At 45.4% G+C, this 18,762-nt stretch overlaps 1 protein-coding gene and 1 non-coding gene across 2 annotated transcripts in view; one reads left to right on the forward strand and one right to left on the reverse strand.

Moving 5' to 3' along the window:
• The window catches only part of TMEM131 (transmembrane protein 131), a 101,976-nt gene that overhangs the window by 66,257 nt on the left and 16,957 nt on the right, over positions 1-18,762 (forward strand). The window contains exons 24-31 of the mRNA XM_023524341.1: positions 919-1,070; positions 1,469-1,611; positions 2,033-2,219; positions 3,238-3,423; positions 4,183-4,341; positions 4,731-5,302; positions 14,025-14,200; positions 16,813-16,940. Of these exons, the coding sequence (XP_023380109.1) occupies positions 919-1,070; positions 1,469-1,611; positions 2,033-2,219; positions 3,238-3,423; positions 4,183-4,341; positions 4,731-5,302; positions 14,025-14,200; positions 16,813-16,940 (1,703 nt within the window). The remainder of the gene's footprint in view (positions 1-918; positions 1,071-1,468; positions 1,612-2,032; positions 2,220-3,237; positions 3,424-4,182; positions 4,342-4,730; positions 5,303-14,024; positions 14,201-16,812; positions 16,941-18,762) is intronic.
• LOC111732453 lies at positions 17,739-17,857 on the reverse strand. Its single transcript, XR_002777555.1, has one exon. It is a non-coding gene; the product is annotated as a 5S ribosomal RNA (ribosomal RNA).

The following is an 18,762-nucleotide window of genomic DNA, read 5'->3' on the forward strand; positions in this document are numbered from 1 at the left end:
GAGCGGCGCACCATAGCCATCTGTGGCCCTCATAGTGCGTGTAGAGTCGGGCTGAGCAGGGGGAGGGGTCAGTGTGGGTCGGACCTGAGGTGCCAAGTGGGTAGACAGTCCAACAGAAGCCACTTTGCTTTCACGCAGTAGCAGAACCATGACAAGCACAGACACTCACAGCCAAGCATTGCCACCCTTTCCCACAAAAAAGTTTAATGTTACTTAAAAGTCAGGACACTATTCTCAAGTGTGAACTCTGATTTTTTTTTTTGAGAGCCTGTAACTGGCCATCAAGAAGTCATATTTTAACTATTAAACTAAGCTATTCTTTAAACTTTAAACCGAGTGTTCATGAAACAGGTATTATGTGCTTAGTTTCAAAATAAAATTTAAAGATAGAAGACTATAAATCAGAAATATTTTTACGAATAAAAAATATGACACAGCCTTAGACCCTTGAGCTGATACCTTCCAGAGGAGGGGCAGGAAAGTGATGGCCAGGTGGGGACAGCACCAGTGGGACATGGTATGCCGGGGGTGTTGGCTGCACAGCTTTTTGCTTTGTGCTAAAACATTGAGCTGTTCATCTTACGTTTATGTCTTTTTCCGTGTGTGTGTTCTGTTTAAAATTAAAAATTAAAAGATCTGTATAAAAACAACCTAGAACAAATATGAAGACTTTGGACACCTGTTCCCTTCAGTGTCTTGGGAAACAAAGTCCCTTGAGACTTAATGCAGAATATGAAGTGTCATCACTGGTCGCCCAGCTCTGCTTATCAACTAACCAGTACCTAAACGAGAGAGGAAATGGTTTACGTATTTAATCCATTCAAGAAACTTAGTAGTACTGGGCTGTAGGTGGAGTAAGGGGAAAGGCATTTCTCCAGAGACTGTCAGTGACTCCTGTTTGTTTACCACACAATCAAGGCTCATCCACTGCCAGGTTCAACAGGATTCACAGAGGGCCTCTCCAGACATTTAATCTTAAACCTAATTTTAAAACCTGGAGAAAAGAAGTCTGTCAGAGTAAAGTTTACTCCGATTCACAACAGAACTGTCTCTTCACTCATCGTGATCAGGTAGGGTCTATGACTTAAGTGCCAGTGGTTTTAGCACTTGTATAGAAATTCTTACTTGATTTGTTTCGATGTGAGTTTACAAACTTATTTATGGAAAAGGTTTTTTACCTTATCTAAATCGTGCAAACACCACATGTAACGAAACATACCATTGTGGTTACATTTATAGCTAGAAAACCTGAAAAGTGCCTTTCTGTACCATGTGTGACCCTTAAAAATGAAAAACTCTTACTTTCTCCATATAAATATTCTTAAATTCTTAAAGTATAAATGCCTCACTTTTAAATTTAGTGTATTAATTTCTGCATGGTGGTTTATAAATGAATTGTAAAAATTATAGCTCAAAAGATTGTGCATATTTAATAGGAGAAAAATCTGTGATTCTTGTTCCTGTGTAGAAATAACCTGACCGTGATGGATGCTGTGATGGTGCAAGGACAAGGAACTACCGAGAACCTGAGGGTAGCAGGCAAGCTTCCAGGCCCAGGGAGTTCCTTACGCTTTAAAATCACAGAAGCATTATTGAAAGACTGTACAGAGAGTGAGTATTCCTAACAGAATCAAGGGCACAAATTCTAGCACTTGCTTTCAATAGGAAACAATTCCAAAAAACAAGAACAGTATTTCTGTATGTGCACATGTATATATGTTAGTGATGTCTACTTAAGATTTTTAAGGAAATACCCTTCAGGGTGGTTGAGTTGGATCTTAAAAGATGAGAGTGTCAGTATTTATTGCATGCCTCAGATGGTGTACAGTGTGAGAGGTAAAGCACAGTCAGACTTTTGCTATCAGGAAGGGCGTGCAAAGCAGTGTACTTCCTGCCAAAGTCTGGGTGAAGCTGACCCCTGCCCTGTGAGGCACTTGCAAAACCTCATGGGCTCACAGAGAATGTGGTCCTCATTTGGACCAGGGACACAGGGTCGCAAGATTTATACTCACTCCACGTTTTTTTCCTTTAGGTTTGAAACTAAGAGAGCCAAATTTCACATTGAAAAGAACATTTAAAGTAGAAAATACAGGACAACTTCGAATTCACATAGAAACCATTGAAGTCAGTGGGTGCTCATGTGAGGGGTATGGCTTCAAAGTCGTTAATTGCCGAGCGTTTACACTGAGCGCCAACGCCTCTAAAGACATAGTTATATTGTAAGTATTTTTTTATAAGGCATAACGAATCACTAGCTTGTTAACTTTTTATACTAGAGTTGTTCAAACTCTGCACAGATGTTTTCAAACTTACAGAAAAAGTCTTTACCCACAAACATATTTGCTTAATTTTTTTTTTTTTTTTTTTTTTTTTACTTAATCTTTGGTTATTTCTTTCTATCTTTGTTTTCAAAATTGTGAGACTTCCTCTGTCTCCAAAGTGGATCAGATAATCTTAGAGACCAGTTTCAGAATTATTTTCAGGCTTGTGTTGTTGGTAGGAAATTGACTATAGATTCAGTCTCAGCATCAGAGCAGTCACTCGTATCACACTGTGTAGGGTGCAGGACGTGATATTCTGGCCAGAAGACAATTTTAATACCTGTGTCTCAATAGTTGCAGTAAATTTTAACAACTAATTGATAACTTGTTATGTTGTAAAGTTTATGTAACAAAAGATAACCTTGTCCCCTTAGTTGAATTATAGTTTCTTGATCTTGAGTGGACATTTCCTTGACAGGCAACTGCATTGCTCCATGTAAGGCACAGTGCTTGGCACCTCAAGGTACAGTGAGGGTTAGGTCACCTTTCCTCAGGGGCACATCGTCCAGTCGGGGAGCATGCAGTTAACAAAAATAAAAATAGAGTAACTGGGCAGAAAGCAGCAGTGCAGGAGACAAAGAGAGAAGGTCACTGGGGCTTGCTTGGATGGGCATTTAAAGGCACTTTTGGGGGATGTGCCTTGGAGAGAATGGCTGTAGAGAAAAGGGGAGGGAGCTCAGAGACCACTGTCTGAATTCATTATGGAAGCAGACTGTCATTTTTTATATATGTATATAGTTGTTTCTATTGTTAACTTCATGGGAAAATACTTTCTCTGTCTTACAGTGAGGAAATTAATAGTAGTATTGAGCTCTAATATTCTGTGTTATGTTTCAGAGGCGTGTGGGACCAGTATTATGTTTAAATTCGTGGTATGTTTTTAAAACTTGGTCTTACTACCGTCGTTCTGTTTTAGGTTTACTCCTGATTTCACAGCTTCCAGAGTTATTCGTGAACTGAAGTTCGTAACGACCAGCGGTTCTGCATTTGTATTTGTGTTGAATGCCTCTCTTCCATACCATATGTTAGCAACTTGTGCAGAAGCCCTTCCCAGGCCCAACTGGGAGCTAGCCCTATATATCATCATCTCAGGAATAATGAGGTACTTGCTTCTCTTTGAGGTTGGTGTGCAGCCACTGTTCTGAGCACTGGGACCGCCCACGGACAGTCAGGCCTCTCACTGTAGTTGGGCTGCTCACTGCTTGTCTGGGGGGAGGCGTAGAACTGAACCCTTTTGGTGGCATATATGGCAAACAGAAGTGTTGTCTACCTTTGAAATCTGTTATACAAATTAAGTATATGTTAACTTCTTCAAGAGAAAAAACAGCACTAACTCACTAGGTGGAGTTACTTGATTTGGTCTCAAGTGACACTATCTTTCCTGAAAATAGTATGTTCTTCATGATTCCGACCTGAGCAAAGGAAATTGATTAGAAATCTTTTTTAAACCCTCAGCATCCTTATCTCTTTTCGGTGTATTTCTTTCCGTGTTTTGAGACTCAGACGTACCTCTAAATTAATTTTCAGAGTTATGCCACTTATCCTTTAATGGAAAGAGCTGGCCTGGAGTTAAAACTAAAAGGAAAGATAAAGGCTTCCCCTTGGTAAAAGGGAAAGTGTCCTCCAGTGTGTGCTGCGATGCAGTAATTACCGCCTCCACATGAGCCCTGTACATTGGCATTCTGTAGAAGGCGGTGTGCAGATTTTCACCCATGGTGCTTTGTTTTTGTCTCATCCATTAAAAACTGTCACAGACATCTCTGTCCTTTATACCATTTTGTACTTTGCCACCAGCTCTGCCTTTACTATCAACCTTGGCTCCTCGTGGGCCAGCATGACCCACTTCTCCCCATCCCCACAGTGCACTGTTTCTCCTGGTCATCGGAACAGCCTATCTAGAAGCTCAAGGAATCTGGGAGCCATTTCGAAGGCGTCTGTCCTTTGAGGCCTCGAACCCGCCCTTTGATGTGGGGAGACCATTTGATCTCAGGAGGATCGTTGGTATTTCATCTGAAGGAAAGTATGTTTACAGTTGAAAATAAATTCTCTGGTGCACATAGACGGGGCTGATGTGATTAAAACAGAAAAGTTTCTTCTGATCACCTTCTCTTGGGGTTGGGGAATCTTAGTTCCAATGACCTAATGACACGCTACATGTGGCTCTCAGTTGCTCAGAGCTCACAGCAGACATCGCACTGCCATCATGTTAATGAGGGCTGAAATGCCCTTAGACCCCAACACGGTTTCGGAGTCTTCAGATAGAACAGGCTGTGTAGAGTTGTGAAAAGTACCCCTGTTTCTCGCTGTCGCTCCTTAGCATTTATATCTGATGGATGTACTGACAAAATCTTTTCTTAATCTTAGATTTTGTAAGTTGCTCTTTACTGACTACAGTTGGTCCTTTTTCAGCTTGAACACACTCAGCTGTGACCCCGGTCACAGTCGGTTCTGTGGGCCGTCATCCCGGCCCAGCGCAGGGAGTCACAAGCAGTGTGGCCCATCAGTCCACCCACACAGCAGCCACAGCAGTAGAAACCCAGTTGACGTGGACGTCAGAGCCAAAAACAGCTCCAGTACCTCTAGCAGGACTTCTGCACAATCTGTTAGCAAAGCAAGCCCTCTTGTCCTTGACTCAAACACAGTGGCCCAGAGTCACACAGCTGGCAGAAAGTCCAAAGGAGCAAAACAGAGCCAGCACAGCAGCCAGCACCATGTCCACAGTCCTCTGGAGCAGCACTTGCCCCCTCCACCACCACCACCACCAGTGCCTCAGCACCAAGAGCCACAGCCAGGAAGGCTGTCACCTGCCCCCCTCGCGCATCCTGCCCACCCAGAACGTGCCAGCAGCACAAGGCACAGCTCAGAGGACTCCGACATCACTAGTCTCATAGAAGCCATGGACAAAGACTTCGACCACCATGACTCCCCACCCCTAGATGTGTTTACAGAGCAGCCACCCTCACCACTGTCAAAAAACAAAGGTGAGCACCAGCGCGCTATGGGAACGGCATGCACGTGAGGGGACAGCCCCACACGTCTATGCAGCTGCTGCAGTCAGAGCTACGCTGCACAGGTAATCAGTGGGTGTGTTTTCCATGTCAGAATGCAAGCAGGTACTCGTTTGTCATGAAATATAGCTGTGTTTCTCAGATTGCTGACCAAATTCAGAAGTTCATTAGATATTCTGTTTTCCTTTCAACCTCATGTGACTATTGTGTTACTGTGATAGGTTGAGCTTTTTTTTAATTGTTAAAATAATTTTTAACACAGTGGTAAAAAGATCGTTTGAACACCAAAATAGGAGTTTCACACAACCTTTACCTTAGAGCAACAGCCAGTGGGCCACAACCACCCATTTTTGTAAATGGGGGTCTCCCTAGAACACAGCCATGCCCGCTCACACACTGTGGCTGTCTTTATGCCACAGCAGCACAGGTGAGGCTGCAACAGAGACCACAAGATCCACCATCCTAAAAATACTGTCTTGCCCTTGACAGAGAAAGTGTACAGCCCCTGTTTTAGAGGCCCTTGTGCTCTGTCAGTTGTCTGTTTCCACCTCACAGTTCAGTGGGTCAGCATCGGGTGCAGCTTAGCTGTGTTCTCCGGCTCACACCAGGCCTCAGTCAGGGTGTTGGCCAGGGCTGAAGGCATCTCAGGATTCAGCTGAAGGGTTATCTGCTTCTGAGTTTACCCACCTGGTTGGCAGCAGGATTCAGTTCTTCATGGCCTGTTGGACTCAGGGTCTCAGTTCCTTGCTTCCTGTGGCCAACAGCATGTCATGGGTCCTCTCCCTAGGGCAGCTCAAAGTGATTAGCTTCCCCAGAGCAAACAAGCAAGAAGGCAAGAGAGAAAACAAGCTAGCAGGACAGGAGTCAATCTTTTGTGACCTAACCTTGGGATTGACACCCCATCACTTCCACAGTACTCTTCTCATTAGAAGTGTGGTCCAGCATGCAGTCCAGGAAGGAGAATTCTATAGAAGCACAAGTACCAGGAGGCAGGGTGCTGGGAGCCATCTTAGAAGTCTGTACACAGCACATATACAGGCTGATGGGTCACCTCCAGAATCAGATGTAAAAGGCAGTAAGTGGCCTATAACAGTATATCCATTAAATCCTTTATAGTCTGAACTTTTTGTACCTTCCTTTCTCTCCTGTGGCAGCTGTGCCAGTGCACATGACTCCACGCCTACTCAAGCGCCTTCCTCACAGAGATTCACTTTTGGTTTACACAGAGGACAGGGAACTTGGTGGCTACAAAGGGCCAGAGGAAACCTGGCATCCCAGAGTCCAGGAGCTTTTTTCCAGAGTCGCTTAACCCCAGTGATGCAAAGATGGTTACATGCCATCCTCTTAGAAGTGTATGATTTGGATTTGTAAAACAGTAACACGTCTTCAGTATTAACTTCTTCCACAGAAATTTTTTCCTTGTTATCTCATTAATGTAACAATATTTTAGGGTAATTTTTATAGTAATATTAATGCTTGAAGTTTTTTTTATTAGATCAAGTTACCTACTGTGTTTTTTCACATATTGAGGGAATGAATAAGATAAGTGCGTGTTATCCTCCCTTACCACAAGGAAGGGGTCTAGCGGCCAGATTGAACTCCTCCTCGCCTATGTCTCAGATGGACCACTCACACCAGGGTGATAGTTCATATTTATTTTCAGGGTCATTCGTTTAGAACATAAGTTTTAAAATTAAAAAACATATTTTAATTTTAGCAGTGGTCCTAGAGTTGAGCTACTAAAAGATTATGATGGCACATGGTGCCATGTTGTCAGTGAGTCTTGCGCCCATGAGGACACAGTGACCACAGGCTTCATGGCAGCGGCCACGCTGCTTGTTGTCCTTCCCACTGCTGCTGTCGTGAAGTAGGAAAGGGTCAGATCCTTATTTTCTTCTTCAATAAATGTTTTATTGAAGTATAACATACATGCAGAAAGCCTGTTTTTCAGACGAACTTTAAAAGGCAGGTACTGACCTTGGGTTGCATCGTAGTATGTGTCATACTCTAACCACAGGCCTCCAGGCGACAGAACCTTCTCATTGCTCCAGAGCCCCCGACACTGGGAGGCAGTCGTAGCGTTTACATTAATTTGACCCTCCTCATGTCAGAAGGACCCTGTCCTTCCCCCACCCATAGTAATTCAAAGGACAGAATCTTCTTCACAGTGAGCTCACGTCACTTGTGGCTTAGGGAGACTATTCAAAATGACCTCCTTTCAGGTGGACGTGATGTCCGCCCTCTCTGGTCTTGGGTGGCTTGCAGGCCATCCGGCCATTTCCCTGGTCTTTCCTCCAGTCATTCGCCTCATGGAAGATGGCACCCAGAGTGTCCTCTGTTCATGGCTGGCCTGAGTAGGGCCTTGTACAGCTAGCTGGACAGTCCTTAGAGTCTGTACTTTTGTGGCTTCTCCCCTGTAAGCCATAGGGACTGGACAGAGGCCATTGCCAGACTGAGATTGCATCCTGAGAAAGCTCTGAACGTGGTGTGGATACCTCTCAGTGTCGGCACTGATGGAGGAGATGGTGGCATCTGCAGCCGTCGTTATGTCTGGCTTTGGCAGTCTGAGCAGCAGCTTTATCAGGATGGGGGAAGCAGAATGGTATGGGTCACGAGGCCAAGCTCTGCCATCAAGCAGGCCCAGATCTGATTCTGGCTCTGCCACTTACTTTGTGACTTTAGAGAAAATTACTTCTCCAAGTCTCCACTTGTCATCTTTAAAGTAGAGGGAACAGCTGCTACTGCCGTGGTTATTAGTAGGGCAGGAAAGGCCGCGTCCCAGCCTTAGCCTGGTGAGCTGAAGGTGGCTGTGCAACTTCCCAGCAGAGGTGTCAGCTTGGAACTTGGCCTTGAGGGCGAGAAATGGGAAAGTGTGCAGAGGGCTGAAGACAGAGTTCTGAGGGCAAGGCCAGCAAAAGGTGGTCAGCAGACAGTGTGACAGAAAGTAGGTGGGACATGAGGGTAACAGATCCCAGCAAGGCCCAAAGAAGTGATGGCAGAACAGCTCCATAGAGGAAGTGACAGCTAGGACATGATTCAACCTTGGCGAGAATAGTTTTCGTGAAATGATAGGACTAGAAACCAGGTTACGTGGCTTGGGGAGCACCTGTCACATCAGGCCATCAGCAGTGGCCACCTAGTGTACATTTGGCTTAGGGGCTGTTTATCCTTTCATCTGTAGCTTCACTGTTCTTTAATTTTTAACAGGAAAAGGGGTGCTACATATATTGTGGTAGCATTTTTAATGGAAAAAAAAAATAATGAGCCTGGTACTTGAAAATATCTACGGCCCAAGGACAAAAAGCCAGCAGAGCTGAGAGCATCGGTGTCAGTTAGCACTTACTAACGTTGCAGAGGCAGCCGTGCGTGCCTTGTGCACCTCGACTGGCGTCGCTGTGCCCCTGTGTGTCCAGCAAGGGAGCCTTGTGTAAGATAGTTACATCAGGCAGGTTTGGGGCCACGCCCAGGCCTGATTTGTGTCCCCCCTCAGCTTGCACGGCAGCACCCTACCTCTAGAAGGGGAGGAGCCGGTGAGGAGACAGTGAAACCACGTGCCTAGGGAAACAGGTGGGGTGAGACCTAGTTCAGTAGATGACAGAAGAAGGGACACTGGGTCCACAGGTACGGGGGTGCAGGTGACTTGGTGGAGGTGAGGAGATGCTACAGAGTCAGGGGAGCTTTCATCTGAACTAAGGTAACAGCTCTTAGACTGAGGGAGAGGCAGTAGGGTGGAAACAGAAAGAGTTTGGAGAAGTCAAGTTCCAGGCGCTGAAATTCCCATAGACTGGAGTTGGCAGGACAGGAGGGTTGGGCTTGCAGAGTGGCCCCCGGGCAACATCGGGGGCACAGCTGACGGTTACCATGGCACCACCTCACGCCATGTCATTTCTCTCAGTGTGCTCTGCAGCTCAAGGACAAAGGGGTAGTAAGACGGTGATGGACAGGGGCAGTAAAGGGACAACAGCAAGACACAGGGTGAGGATGTCACGGGATGTTGGCAGGAGGCTGATGGATGTGTCAGCCTGTGCAGAATTAGCAAGATAGGGAAAGACCTTAAGTCAGAAGGGACCTCCCAGCCCCAGAGAACATGAACAGTCCAGGGACGGTAGAGGTCCCTGGTGGTTTTTAGGCGGGCGGGCGTTGCCTGGTCAGAGGAGTAAAGGCTTAAGCAAGATTGGAGGCTGTCTTTCCCCCATGCTAAACTGTAGTGAGTTGGCTCTTGAATATCCATGATATTTTATTTCTACAATAAATCTAAAATTTAATTGAACATAATTATATGATAACCCTGAATAACTGAACTCTACTATGAAGTTTTGGTTGTGCAGCCTTTTTCTCTAGTCCTATCACCTTATTGGTTCTGCTGGTGCTACAGATGCTACCCAGAAACAAAGAACAAAGAAGAGGATGCGTCTCCTTGCTGGTGGGATAGAAGTAAATCTTTTCACTTAATAGGAATTCCTGTCTCCCTTCTATTGAGCCAAACAGGTTCTTCACGATCTAAGTACACAGCTTAATAGGACAAAGTAATAATAGTAATTGCTATAAAACTTTGAAAACGTTTACTTTAGGTTGAAGAACTCCTAGAGAGTTTTCTTCACATGTGTTTTTGGTGTGTTTTAGCTGATCATAATCATAAAAAAGTTTATTTTTCAGAACTTGAGGGGAAAATAAATTTACATGACCCGTACAGACCCCAGTAAATCGTGTGTTGGTCTTTATTATTTATTGGCCTCACATAGGCCTTTGAAGCAGCCAAAAGATGAGGAAGGCAGATTCCCTTCAGAATTAGTGATGCTTGAGAATCTCCTGTCAGGTTTCATACCTGGCTTTGTACAGCCCAGTTCAGCTCGATAGCTGCCAGAGGCCACTCAGGCTCAGAGAAACCATTTGCTAGTAATTGAAACTTCCTGGAGTAATTCTTTTGGGTGGAAATTAAATGAAATGATTTAAAGTGAGAGAGAGACAACCAAAGCAACTTGCCCAAACTGGTGAAGACAAATTCATATATATACCACTTAGTGAAGACAAGGAAAAGTAAATTAGTGGGACATACTTTTTAAATTTATAATTCCTCTTTTTTCTCCTTTTAAAATGATTGGAGGTGGTTTAAATTATTAAAGCACATATAAAGACTGAGTAAAAGACAAAAAGTAGTCTTCGGCATTTTATATGTTTGTTTTTAGTTATGGTGCCAGCTCAATAGATACGTGGAGTGAGGTTAGTTGTTTCTGTCGAGTGTTAAATTAAGCTGCAAATTTCCTGGCAGCTCATCTGGAAGGAAAGCAGGGTTTTTGTGCAGGACAAGGAAGTGTGCAAGCTCATGGAAAAAGGCAGGCTTTGCTGGCTTTGGCCTCCTGCTTGACCGAGGACACTAATGGAATGGGCCTTGTGCCTGTCAAGAGAATACGGGAATGCTCTCCATGCAGATGCTTTGCAGTGGCCTGTAGGTTAAGTCATAACTCCTCCCCTATGCCCTGCTGCTAAGATGTACCCTCCACCTCACCCGCACACACAGCTTGATGACTCAGGTCCCAGTCGGATTATCTGATAAGGGTTGGGTTGTCACCACTACATGAAGGTGCTGGACCCGTAAGCAGTGGTGGTGCCCTGTCCTAAACACTCAGCAGAGCTTTGCACTTGAAGTCCGCCCAAGGTGACCTATAAGGAGAGACAGATAGCTTCTGTCAGTAAGGAGTTGAACCCACTCAACAACCAAGGAAACACACTCAGGCTTTAAGGCAGCAAAGATGCTGTGTACACCAACCATTTTTCAGAGTAAGAATGGCAGTGCTTCCCCCCACCCCCCACCCCGCCCCAACTTCTAGTTTTGAGGAGAAATGCAGCCTGTCATCTCACCAAGATAAAGTGTCTGCAGAACGTATCCCCTCTCCAAGCTGGGTGCGGCTGTTGAGTATTGGCCATTTGAGTTTTGACAAATGCTTGTCAGACAGGAGCAGTGTGAAGTGGGCCTTGGTGCCAGCTCTACCACGTTTCCCCATTTCTCTCAGGTCACCACCACAGTGCACACACAAGGAGCACATCATGCCACTTGTCCTGGTCATCAGTCAGGCACTCCATAACCTCCTGCTACCTTCCTGCCCATGATGGAACTAAAGTGCTTAGAGTCCAAGTGAAACTTCTTGCTTCCCTCCCAGGTCTAAAACTTCTAATCAGAATGTGTGTGTTTGGGGCTGGCAAGAGAGCATCAGGCCTAGAGTCAGGACTTCAGAAGGTGCCCCAGATTTGCTTTCCAGTTAGCCTTGTGAATGGGTGAGAATAGATGCGGGGAGGGACCCACAGAAACATCAAGCTTCTTCTTACCCCTGGAGTCAGGACATGAAGACGGGGCAAGAGAGCTTGTCGCGTAGGCATTGGCCAAGCATGTGTTACAGTCTGTCCTAGCTGATTATAATAGTCATGCCTTCAGCAGCTCATCTTTAACGCACTACGGTGGATGGGCTTACCCAGGTTCATTGTTGGTGATCGGCACTTGCCCTGTCAAATAACTATTCTCTCTTTAATTTAGGCACGCAAGTGATAGATTTCTAAAAGCATAAATAGGCCAGGGTCCATAGATTACATAAAGAAAATAATTCTCAGTAGTAGTTACATTAAAAAGTTTATATATTCATAGGTTGCGGGAAGCAGCAAGTTTTCTGAAGCACGTCTGAAGCCATAAATATAGAACAATGCACATATTTTTTGAGCCAGCAAGCTCCTATCTGGAAATTTAATACCAGGAAATAATCTTACATACATGTGTTTTATGATAGCGAAAAACGGTAACTGCCTAAATGTCTTAAGAGCAGGGGATTTGTAATTACAATATGTTAACTCAGTGCAGCATGTCATGTGAAATAATTGTGCCCAGAGTATGCCTATCCTTGATGTAAGAATTTGACAGATTATTGCCCAGCCCCATGAACCATGTTCCTGTTTTCTTGGTGAGCGAGGCAGGTCTGGCAGAGTCACCTGTGAGGTGGACATTCACATCTCCCATTTCTCAGACGGGATATCCGAATGAGATCCAGTCCTTGGCATGCTGAGAAGAAAGCGGGAATAGAGCTTTTCTTGTTTATTAAGGAGGTTTCCAGTTGTTGTAAATAGTAGATTATTTGTGCAGATAGTTTCTGTCATCCATGTACCTAATTTGGTAAAATAGTGTCATGGCAAGCAGGCCGTTCATGGCCTGGGGATTGATCTTGATCATGTGGGAAAGACTGAGGTACCCTCGGCATCAACTCTTAGACTCACAGAATTTGAGAAATCATGGGGCCGGTGTGGCCAGAGCAGGTTGGGCCAAGGGCTGTGACAGAGAAACCAGCTGGCCAGTCTTCTGCTCAGACAGATACTTCTCAATTTTTGAGACTTAATATCTCAGTTAATGGTTGCAAATCTAGTCCTGGAGTCACAGTGAAAGGAGATGAAATGACATTCTTGACAGGCAGGCAGAGCCTTCTTTTTCTAGACCAGGCTCAGTGAACTTTTTCTATAAAGGACCAGATAGTAAATATTTGGGGCTCGATGTGCCATAAAGTGTCTCTGACACTCATTCTTCATTTCTTTTTCTCAGCCACTTAAAACTGTAAACTCCTTGTCAGCTCTCAGCCATGCAGACCAGGCAGGAGGTCAGAGGTGGCCGGTGGCCCTGGTTTGCGAACCTTGTTCTAGATGCCAAAGCGAGAGTCTCAGGCCACTAAAAGCAACTGTAAAACAGTCCAGGTTTAAGTAAGCTGGATTACGTCACCATTGTCAAAAGGGTATGTTTAGAAATATTCATGTACAGAATGGGTGAACCTGTGGTTTGTGTGGCTGCTTCTGTGGCTTTCCCCAGCAGCCTACCCAGGTGCTTGCAGGTGCAGGCCGGGCTGCTGGAGTCGGGGGTTTCTCTGCCGCTGGCGAGTCCACCAGGAACATGAACTCCGCGAGGACCCGGACTGTGTTGCTGGTACTCACCACTGTGTTCCCAGGACATGGGACAATGTCTGGGAATGGAAGTACTCACATAGGTTGTAGACTGAGTTCTTACTGGTCTTGGAAGCACCCATATCTTTTAAAATACTGAGCATTTTGTAGCCGTGTGGTACTCTCTCTGTATATAGCATCACGTGGCATTGATGTGTCAGGCACTGTTCCAAGGGCCTCATGTCATTTTTTATCATGACCCCAGGAAGGCCACCTGCCCTGGCGTGCATACACAAGGCCAGGATCACATGGCCAGTTAGGGCAGAGCTAGGATTTGGACCCAGCCAGCACAGCTCTGCCACCCATGTAATGCATGGGCAACTCATCCTATGTCACCATCGAGCTTCCATCTCGAAACAGATTTGAAAGGATTTCTGGTTTTCCCTTGTGTGACTTTTCAAAACTACATTACTCTCTGTGGTATAAAGTATTCTAAGACAGATATATGGATTTGTCAAAACTTCTGAGTTTATCAAAACGCATTGAACTGTATACTTAAAATAGGTGGTGTATCTTATACAAAAATGGCACCTCAACCAAGTCGATTTTTAAAATATTCTAATCAAAAGTCACATGTGATTTGGAAAGCTTTGGGAAGGAATAAGGTAGCCAAAGAAACCTTTATTAATCAGGAAAGGAGTCCGGCCTCTTCAAAAAATTGTTAAAGGTTGTGTTTGCTAAGCTGTTTTAAAACCAGGAGTTATTTTTCTGTGATTTTCATCCTCAGGGAAAGGGAAACCTCTCCAGCGCAAGGGTAAGCCACCCAAGAAGCAAGAGGAGAAGGAGAGGAAAGGAAAGGGGAAGCCACAGGAAGATGAGCTGAAAGGCTCCTTGGCTGACGATGACAGCTCCTCCAGCACCACAGAGACCTCCATCCCAGACACAGAGCCCCTCCTCAAGGAGGTAGGAAGCCGGGTCTGCAGACGCCACTGCAGGCTGGGTTTGTTAGCGCAGAGGAGACGCCTTATAACAAAGTTGGTGCGCGCCTATGCTCAGAGGGCCTGAACAGTCACTCCCCTGCAGGAAGGATCACAGCCCTGGGGACGAATGTCTTCATTCCCCTGGGAAGAACACTGGGAAGCATGTTAATAAAGAGAAATTGTTAGAAATTGGAAACACTGCCTGAAAGTTAGGGACTATCTGGACCAGTACCTACTCTGGCTCATGAAATTTGTTTCAGGCTTTAAGTATCAAATTGGGCAAGGAGGAATCACGCCATGCTCAGTAGATGGAACTTCCCCGTTGTAGCCCTACTGCAGCTCACTCCCTGCACAAGCAGAGCAGTGACTGTCTTGGGGGGACCGTGACCCAGGGAAAGGCTCCATGCTTTAGCAGCCCCAGCCCTGGGGACCCATCCCTACACTCACCAGCACACCAGGAGGGCTGCTCACCACTCTAGTGAGCAGCTAGACACTAGCTCCGCTGGTGTCAGCCTCAGGCCCAGCCGGCAGGGTGCTGGTGCTGGCGAGCGTCTGGGCATCTGGTGATGACGGCTAACACCCTATGGTGACATGTTTCAGAGGCCACATGCAGAAAGGAAAGGCTTAAGTCCGTGTTGGCATTTTTATTTTTAGATAACTATGTCAAATTTAAAATAATCCTCATATAGCCTTTAATACTGTAGGCCAGAATGTCTTTTTCAGTTTTAATCTAGTGGCCTAAGGAATCATTTCTTAAAGATATCCCAGTGTCATCTGCATAGGATTTATATGTAACTTTTTCTTGTCAGCTGCCTGCACTCTTGCACTCTTCATTCACATTTGGGTGTGCTGCTCTGTGCACCTCAGTACAATTGGTAACTAGTGTTGGAGCTGTGTACTCAGATCCTTTTAACAGATGACTTCAGAGAGGCAGAGTGTCATCTACTAATCTTTGAGTGGAATCCCAGTGGTTTTAGTGACAGGGATAAGCATTTGAAGGCATTTTCAGCACACGCTTTCTTCACAACTTTCCTCACGTCCTGTGCTGCCTTCCTAACTTTTCTTCTGACCCGTCTGCAGTGGCCCCTCTGGCCACCCGTCTTCATGTTTTCCAGGCCCCCGCTGGCTGGCCTAATTCCTGCCTCTATTGTCTTTCCTCCTGCTTTTCCTCACTGTCATTTGCTTCCTTACAGACACGGCTCAGGACTTGCAGTCTCTGTGCTTGTTACCCTTATCCTGGCTAATCAGTTTTTGTCTCCCTCCTTGGTACTCTTCCAGGGGATCTGTGCTCTATTTCTTTGTGATGGACCTGTTTGCTAGTTGTGTGTTTTCTTCCGCACTAGGTTACCAACCTTGCAGGTCATTTTCTCTTGTGTATCTTTTCCCATTCGGTTTTACCCATTCATTCAACGAGTAGGTGCTGAGAGCCAAGTGCCAGGCCTTGTGCCCGGAGCTTAGCAGACAACAGTGGACAACAAACCAGGTTTTGTCCTTGAGGAGCTCACAGTCCCCAGGGTTCTTGACGAATCAAGTGCTCAGGAAATGCTTCTTGACTGAGAATAGTATCAAAGGTGTGTGGGCAGAGGCTGTTCTGGCCCTTTCTCTGATTGTTCACTCTTGACAGTGAAATAGATGAACCTAGTGAGACCCATTCACATCCAGGCTGCCTCAGTAACCACATCCTATAAAGCCAGACGCTGTCAGGTCGACTCTGATTTGCCATGTGCCTGTAACTCCTCACACCAACAGCTGTCCCTCTTGCTGCGCCTGTCCTTCCTGTCTGTCCTTCTGGTTAGCCTCAGTGCATCCTTGAACACAGTGCTGCTCAAACCAGTTTTTATTTCCACATGGTCCTGCTGTGCTTGACAGTGTGCACCTGCCCCACTCGCCGCCCAGGGGACAGTCGTAGCAGCATCAGGCTACTGTAAACAAGCATAAGGGCGGCTCCTGTACTTCCCTGGGTTTTGGACCAGAAGGAGCAGCTGGCAGGCCAGTCGAGCAGCACAGCTTTAGGAAAAGCTGGGTGTGGCCTTGTCTCCTAGGCCCCACACTCCAGCTGTGCAAGCCAGCTCTTCGCTGCCATCACGGCCCATGGGCTTTTCCGTACGAGGGCACAAGTTGGTCCATCCCGCTAGTGTCTCCCTCCTGCTACACCTCACAGCCCTCAGGGGAAGGACCCGGGCCCTCCTGGTAACCCCTCACCTGGCACCAAGTTGGTGACCCATAAGTTTATTGAGTGAATGAGTAACCCAGCCCCTGCCGTTGGTGGTGAATGGTTGTTAGCCATAACACTAGTGACAGTCTCACTGTCACTGTGAACGCTCAGTGAATGGGTGTGAACACTTATTCTTGACCTGGGTATAAATTAAAATGATACTCTCTGTAACTCAGACTCACCAAAACACAATTTTAGTAAGTCACAGGCTGAAAATTGATAGAACCACATAGTTAAGATAGCTTTGAAGAAAGTTTATCATTTTTATACATACGATATATATATATCTACTGCATCTTTGGTTTTGTGTCTTTAAGTTTAAATAGGACTATATCATTTTTATTAATTGTTCTCAGCAATTAGGTGTACATTTCTTACAGGATACAGAAAAGCAAAAAGGAAAACAAGCCATGCCTGAAAAACATGAAAATGAAATGTCTCAAGTGAAGCAAAAAAGCAAAAAGCTCTTGAATGTTAAGAAAGAAGTCCCAACAGATGTGAAACCCAGGTGAGAAAAAGAAGTGTAAAGAGTTAAGGCATGTAAAAGACATTACTGATGAAAAGTAGGTAATGTTTTTGCTTGGTTGGTTGGTTTGGGGGAGGTTTGCAGCAAAAGCCCTATTCTGCACTTCATTTCTCTTGGCCTTTTTCTGGTGCCTGGTGTCCTCTGATTAGGGTCACATGCTTCTGATGTCTGACACATAAAAGGCACAGCTAACAACTTGTAAAAATTGAGGTTAGTAGCTCATCCCAGGCAGGGAGCCAGTCCACCTCTGCACACAGGTGACCTTGATGGTTTTGCCACAGCTGAGGCTTAGAGGGCTCTGGAGTGGCAGTCGGACCTAGAATTCCATGCTGTAAAACTTGGAAGAACCTGTGCTTAGGTGATCAGAGCAGATGTTAGCCATCAGACAAGGCTGCCATGCAGCAACTCTGACCAGACCCTGGGGGACGGGATTGTGGCAGCCCCCAGGGAAGCCTTGCTGCTGAATGCTTCTTCGAGTAAACGGAGGAGTTGAACTGTTGAGTTATTAACAGGTCTCTTCACAGTTTTATTAAACTTGGATCTGCCTCATCAACTCATTTTATTTGAGCATTATTAACAGCGCCCTTCCTGGTTCGTCATATAAGATGGTCATCAGCACGAAAGCCAGCATCTGCCTTCTTGTGTGGTTGTGCGGGCATCAACCCAGGAAGTCTAAGGACCTAGGTGTAAGGCGGTAAAGGAAGACGCACACAGTGTATTTGTCATTAGGACTGGCCTTAGAATTCTTACTCTGGAGTTGATTTTTTTTTTTTTTTTAAATACCTACAGCACCTGATCTTCCTAGGTGGTCTCCCATCCAAGTACTAACCAGGCCCAACCCTGCTTAGCTTCCAAGATCAGACGGGATCGGGCGTGTTCAGGGTGGCATTGCTGTGGACTGGAGCTGAATCTTAAGCTTCACGAAAGCCCTAGTAACCGAGACTCCTCAGATTACACAGCGTAACTCAGGCGGGCAGTCTACTCTGTAGAACTGAAAACTGACCAGAAATTAGTGATTTCTGCAGTGAAATTTCACCTTGTCCCTGAGCTTAGAAATAACGCAGCATATGGGATTAGTAATGGAGTGTCTAAAATTTACTCTTCTGTGCAAATTGTTAGTTTCAGTGACTCAGTCCCACAGTTCATTGAAAACAGTCTGACCCAGTGAGGAATGTCACATGGAGTCATGGCTGACACACTTGGATCTCTCCTGAAAGAGTCAGCCTGAGGCACTAATTGGTGCTGCTCCTTTGGCTTCTGGAGGCCAAGAGTGATACTCAGCTGGTGGCTAGGAATTATTTTTCTAGGTCTTTTTCAGGCTTAGGTGATTGACCAGGCATTTTAAAATAGATGAGGCTGAAAAATGCAAATTACGAAAAACTCTGGTTTTTACAAAGACAGAGCTCTTATGAGAATAGACAGTCCTGCAATAATTCTCATGATCATAAACTTGAAAACCAAGCTTCTAAGAATTATCTCACATAATTATCTCAACCATTCGTAGTTGCCTTTCCCAAAATCTGCTTTGTTTATGAGCCCGGATGCCTGAGCTCAGAACCTGAGACATATTTTTAAACAGTACATGTTAATCACACCCTCATCCCTCTTCCACTGATTTCTCTTGTGTTCTGATTTTTTCTTCATTACGTTGACCATTAGCAGATTTGATTTTGAAAAGTTTGTAAAAGTCTTTACTGGAGTATAGTAACCTTGCCAGGGTTTGTGAGTTCTCTGGTCAGCCTCAAGCTGGAGTAGCCAGTTCTCTGCCACCGCTCAGGGGACAGTCACAGTGACAACTCATGTT

This window comes from Pteropus vampyrus, unplaced genomic scaffold (assembly GCF_000151845.1).
Source record: "Pteropus vampyrus isolate Shadow unplaced genomic scaffold, Pvam_2.0 Scaffold461, whole genome shotgun sequence".
Classification (NCBI taxonomy): Eukaryota; Metazoa; Chordata; class Mammalia; order Chiroptera; family Pteropodidae; genus Pteropus; species Pteropus vampyrus.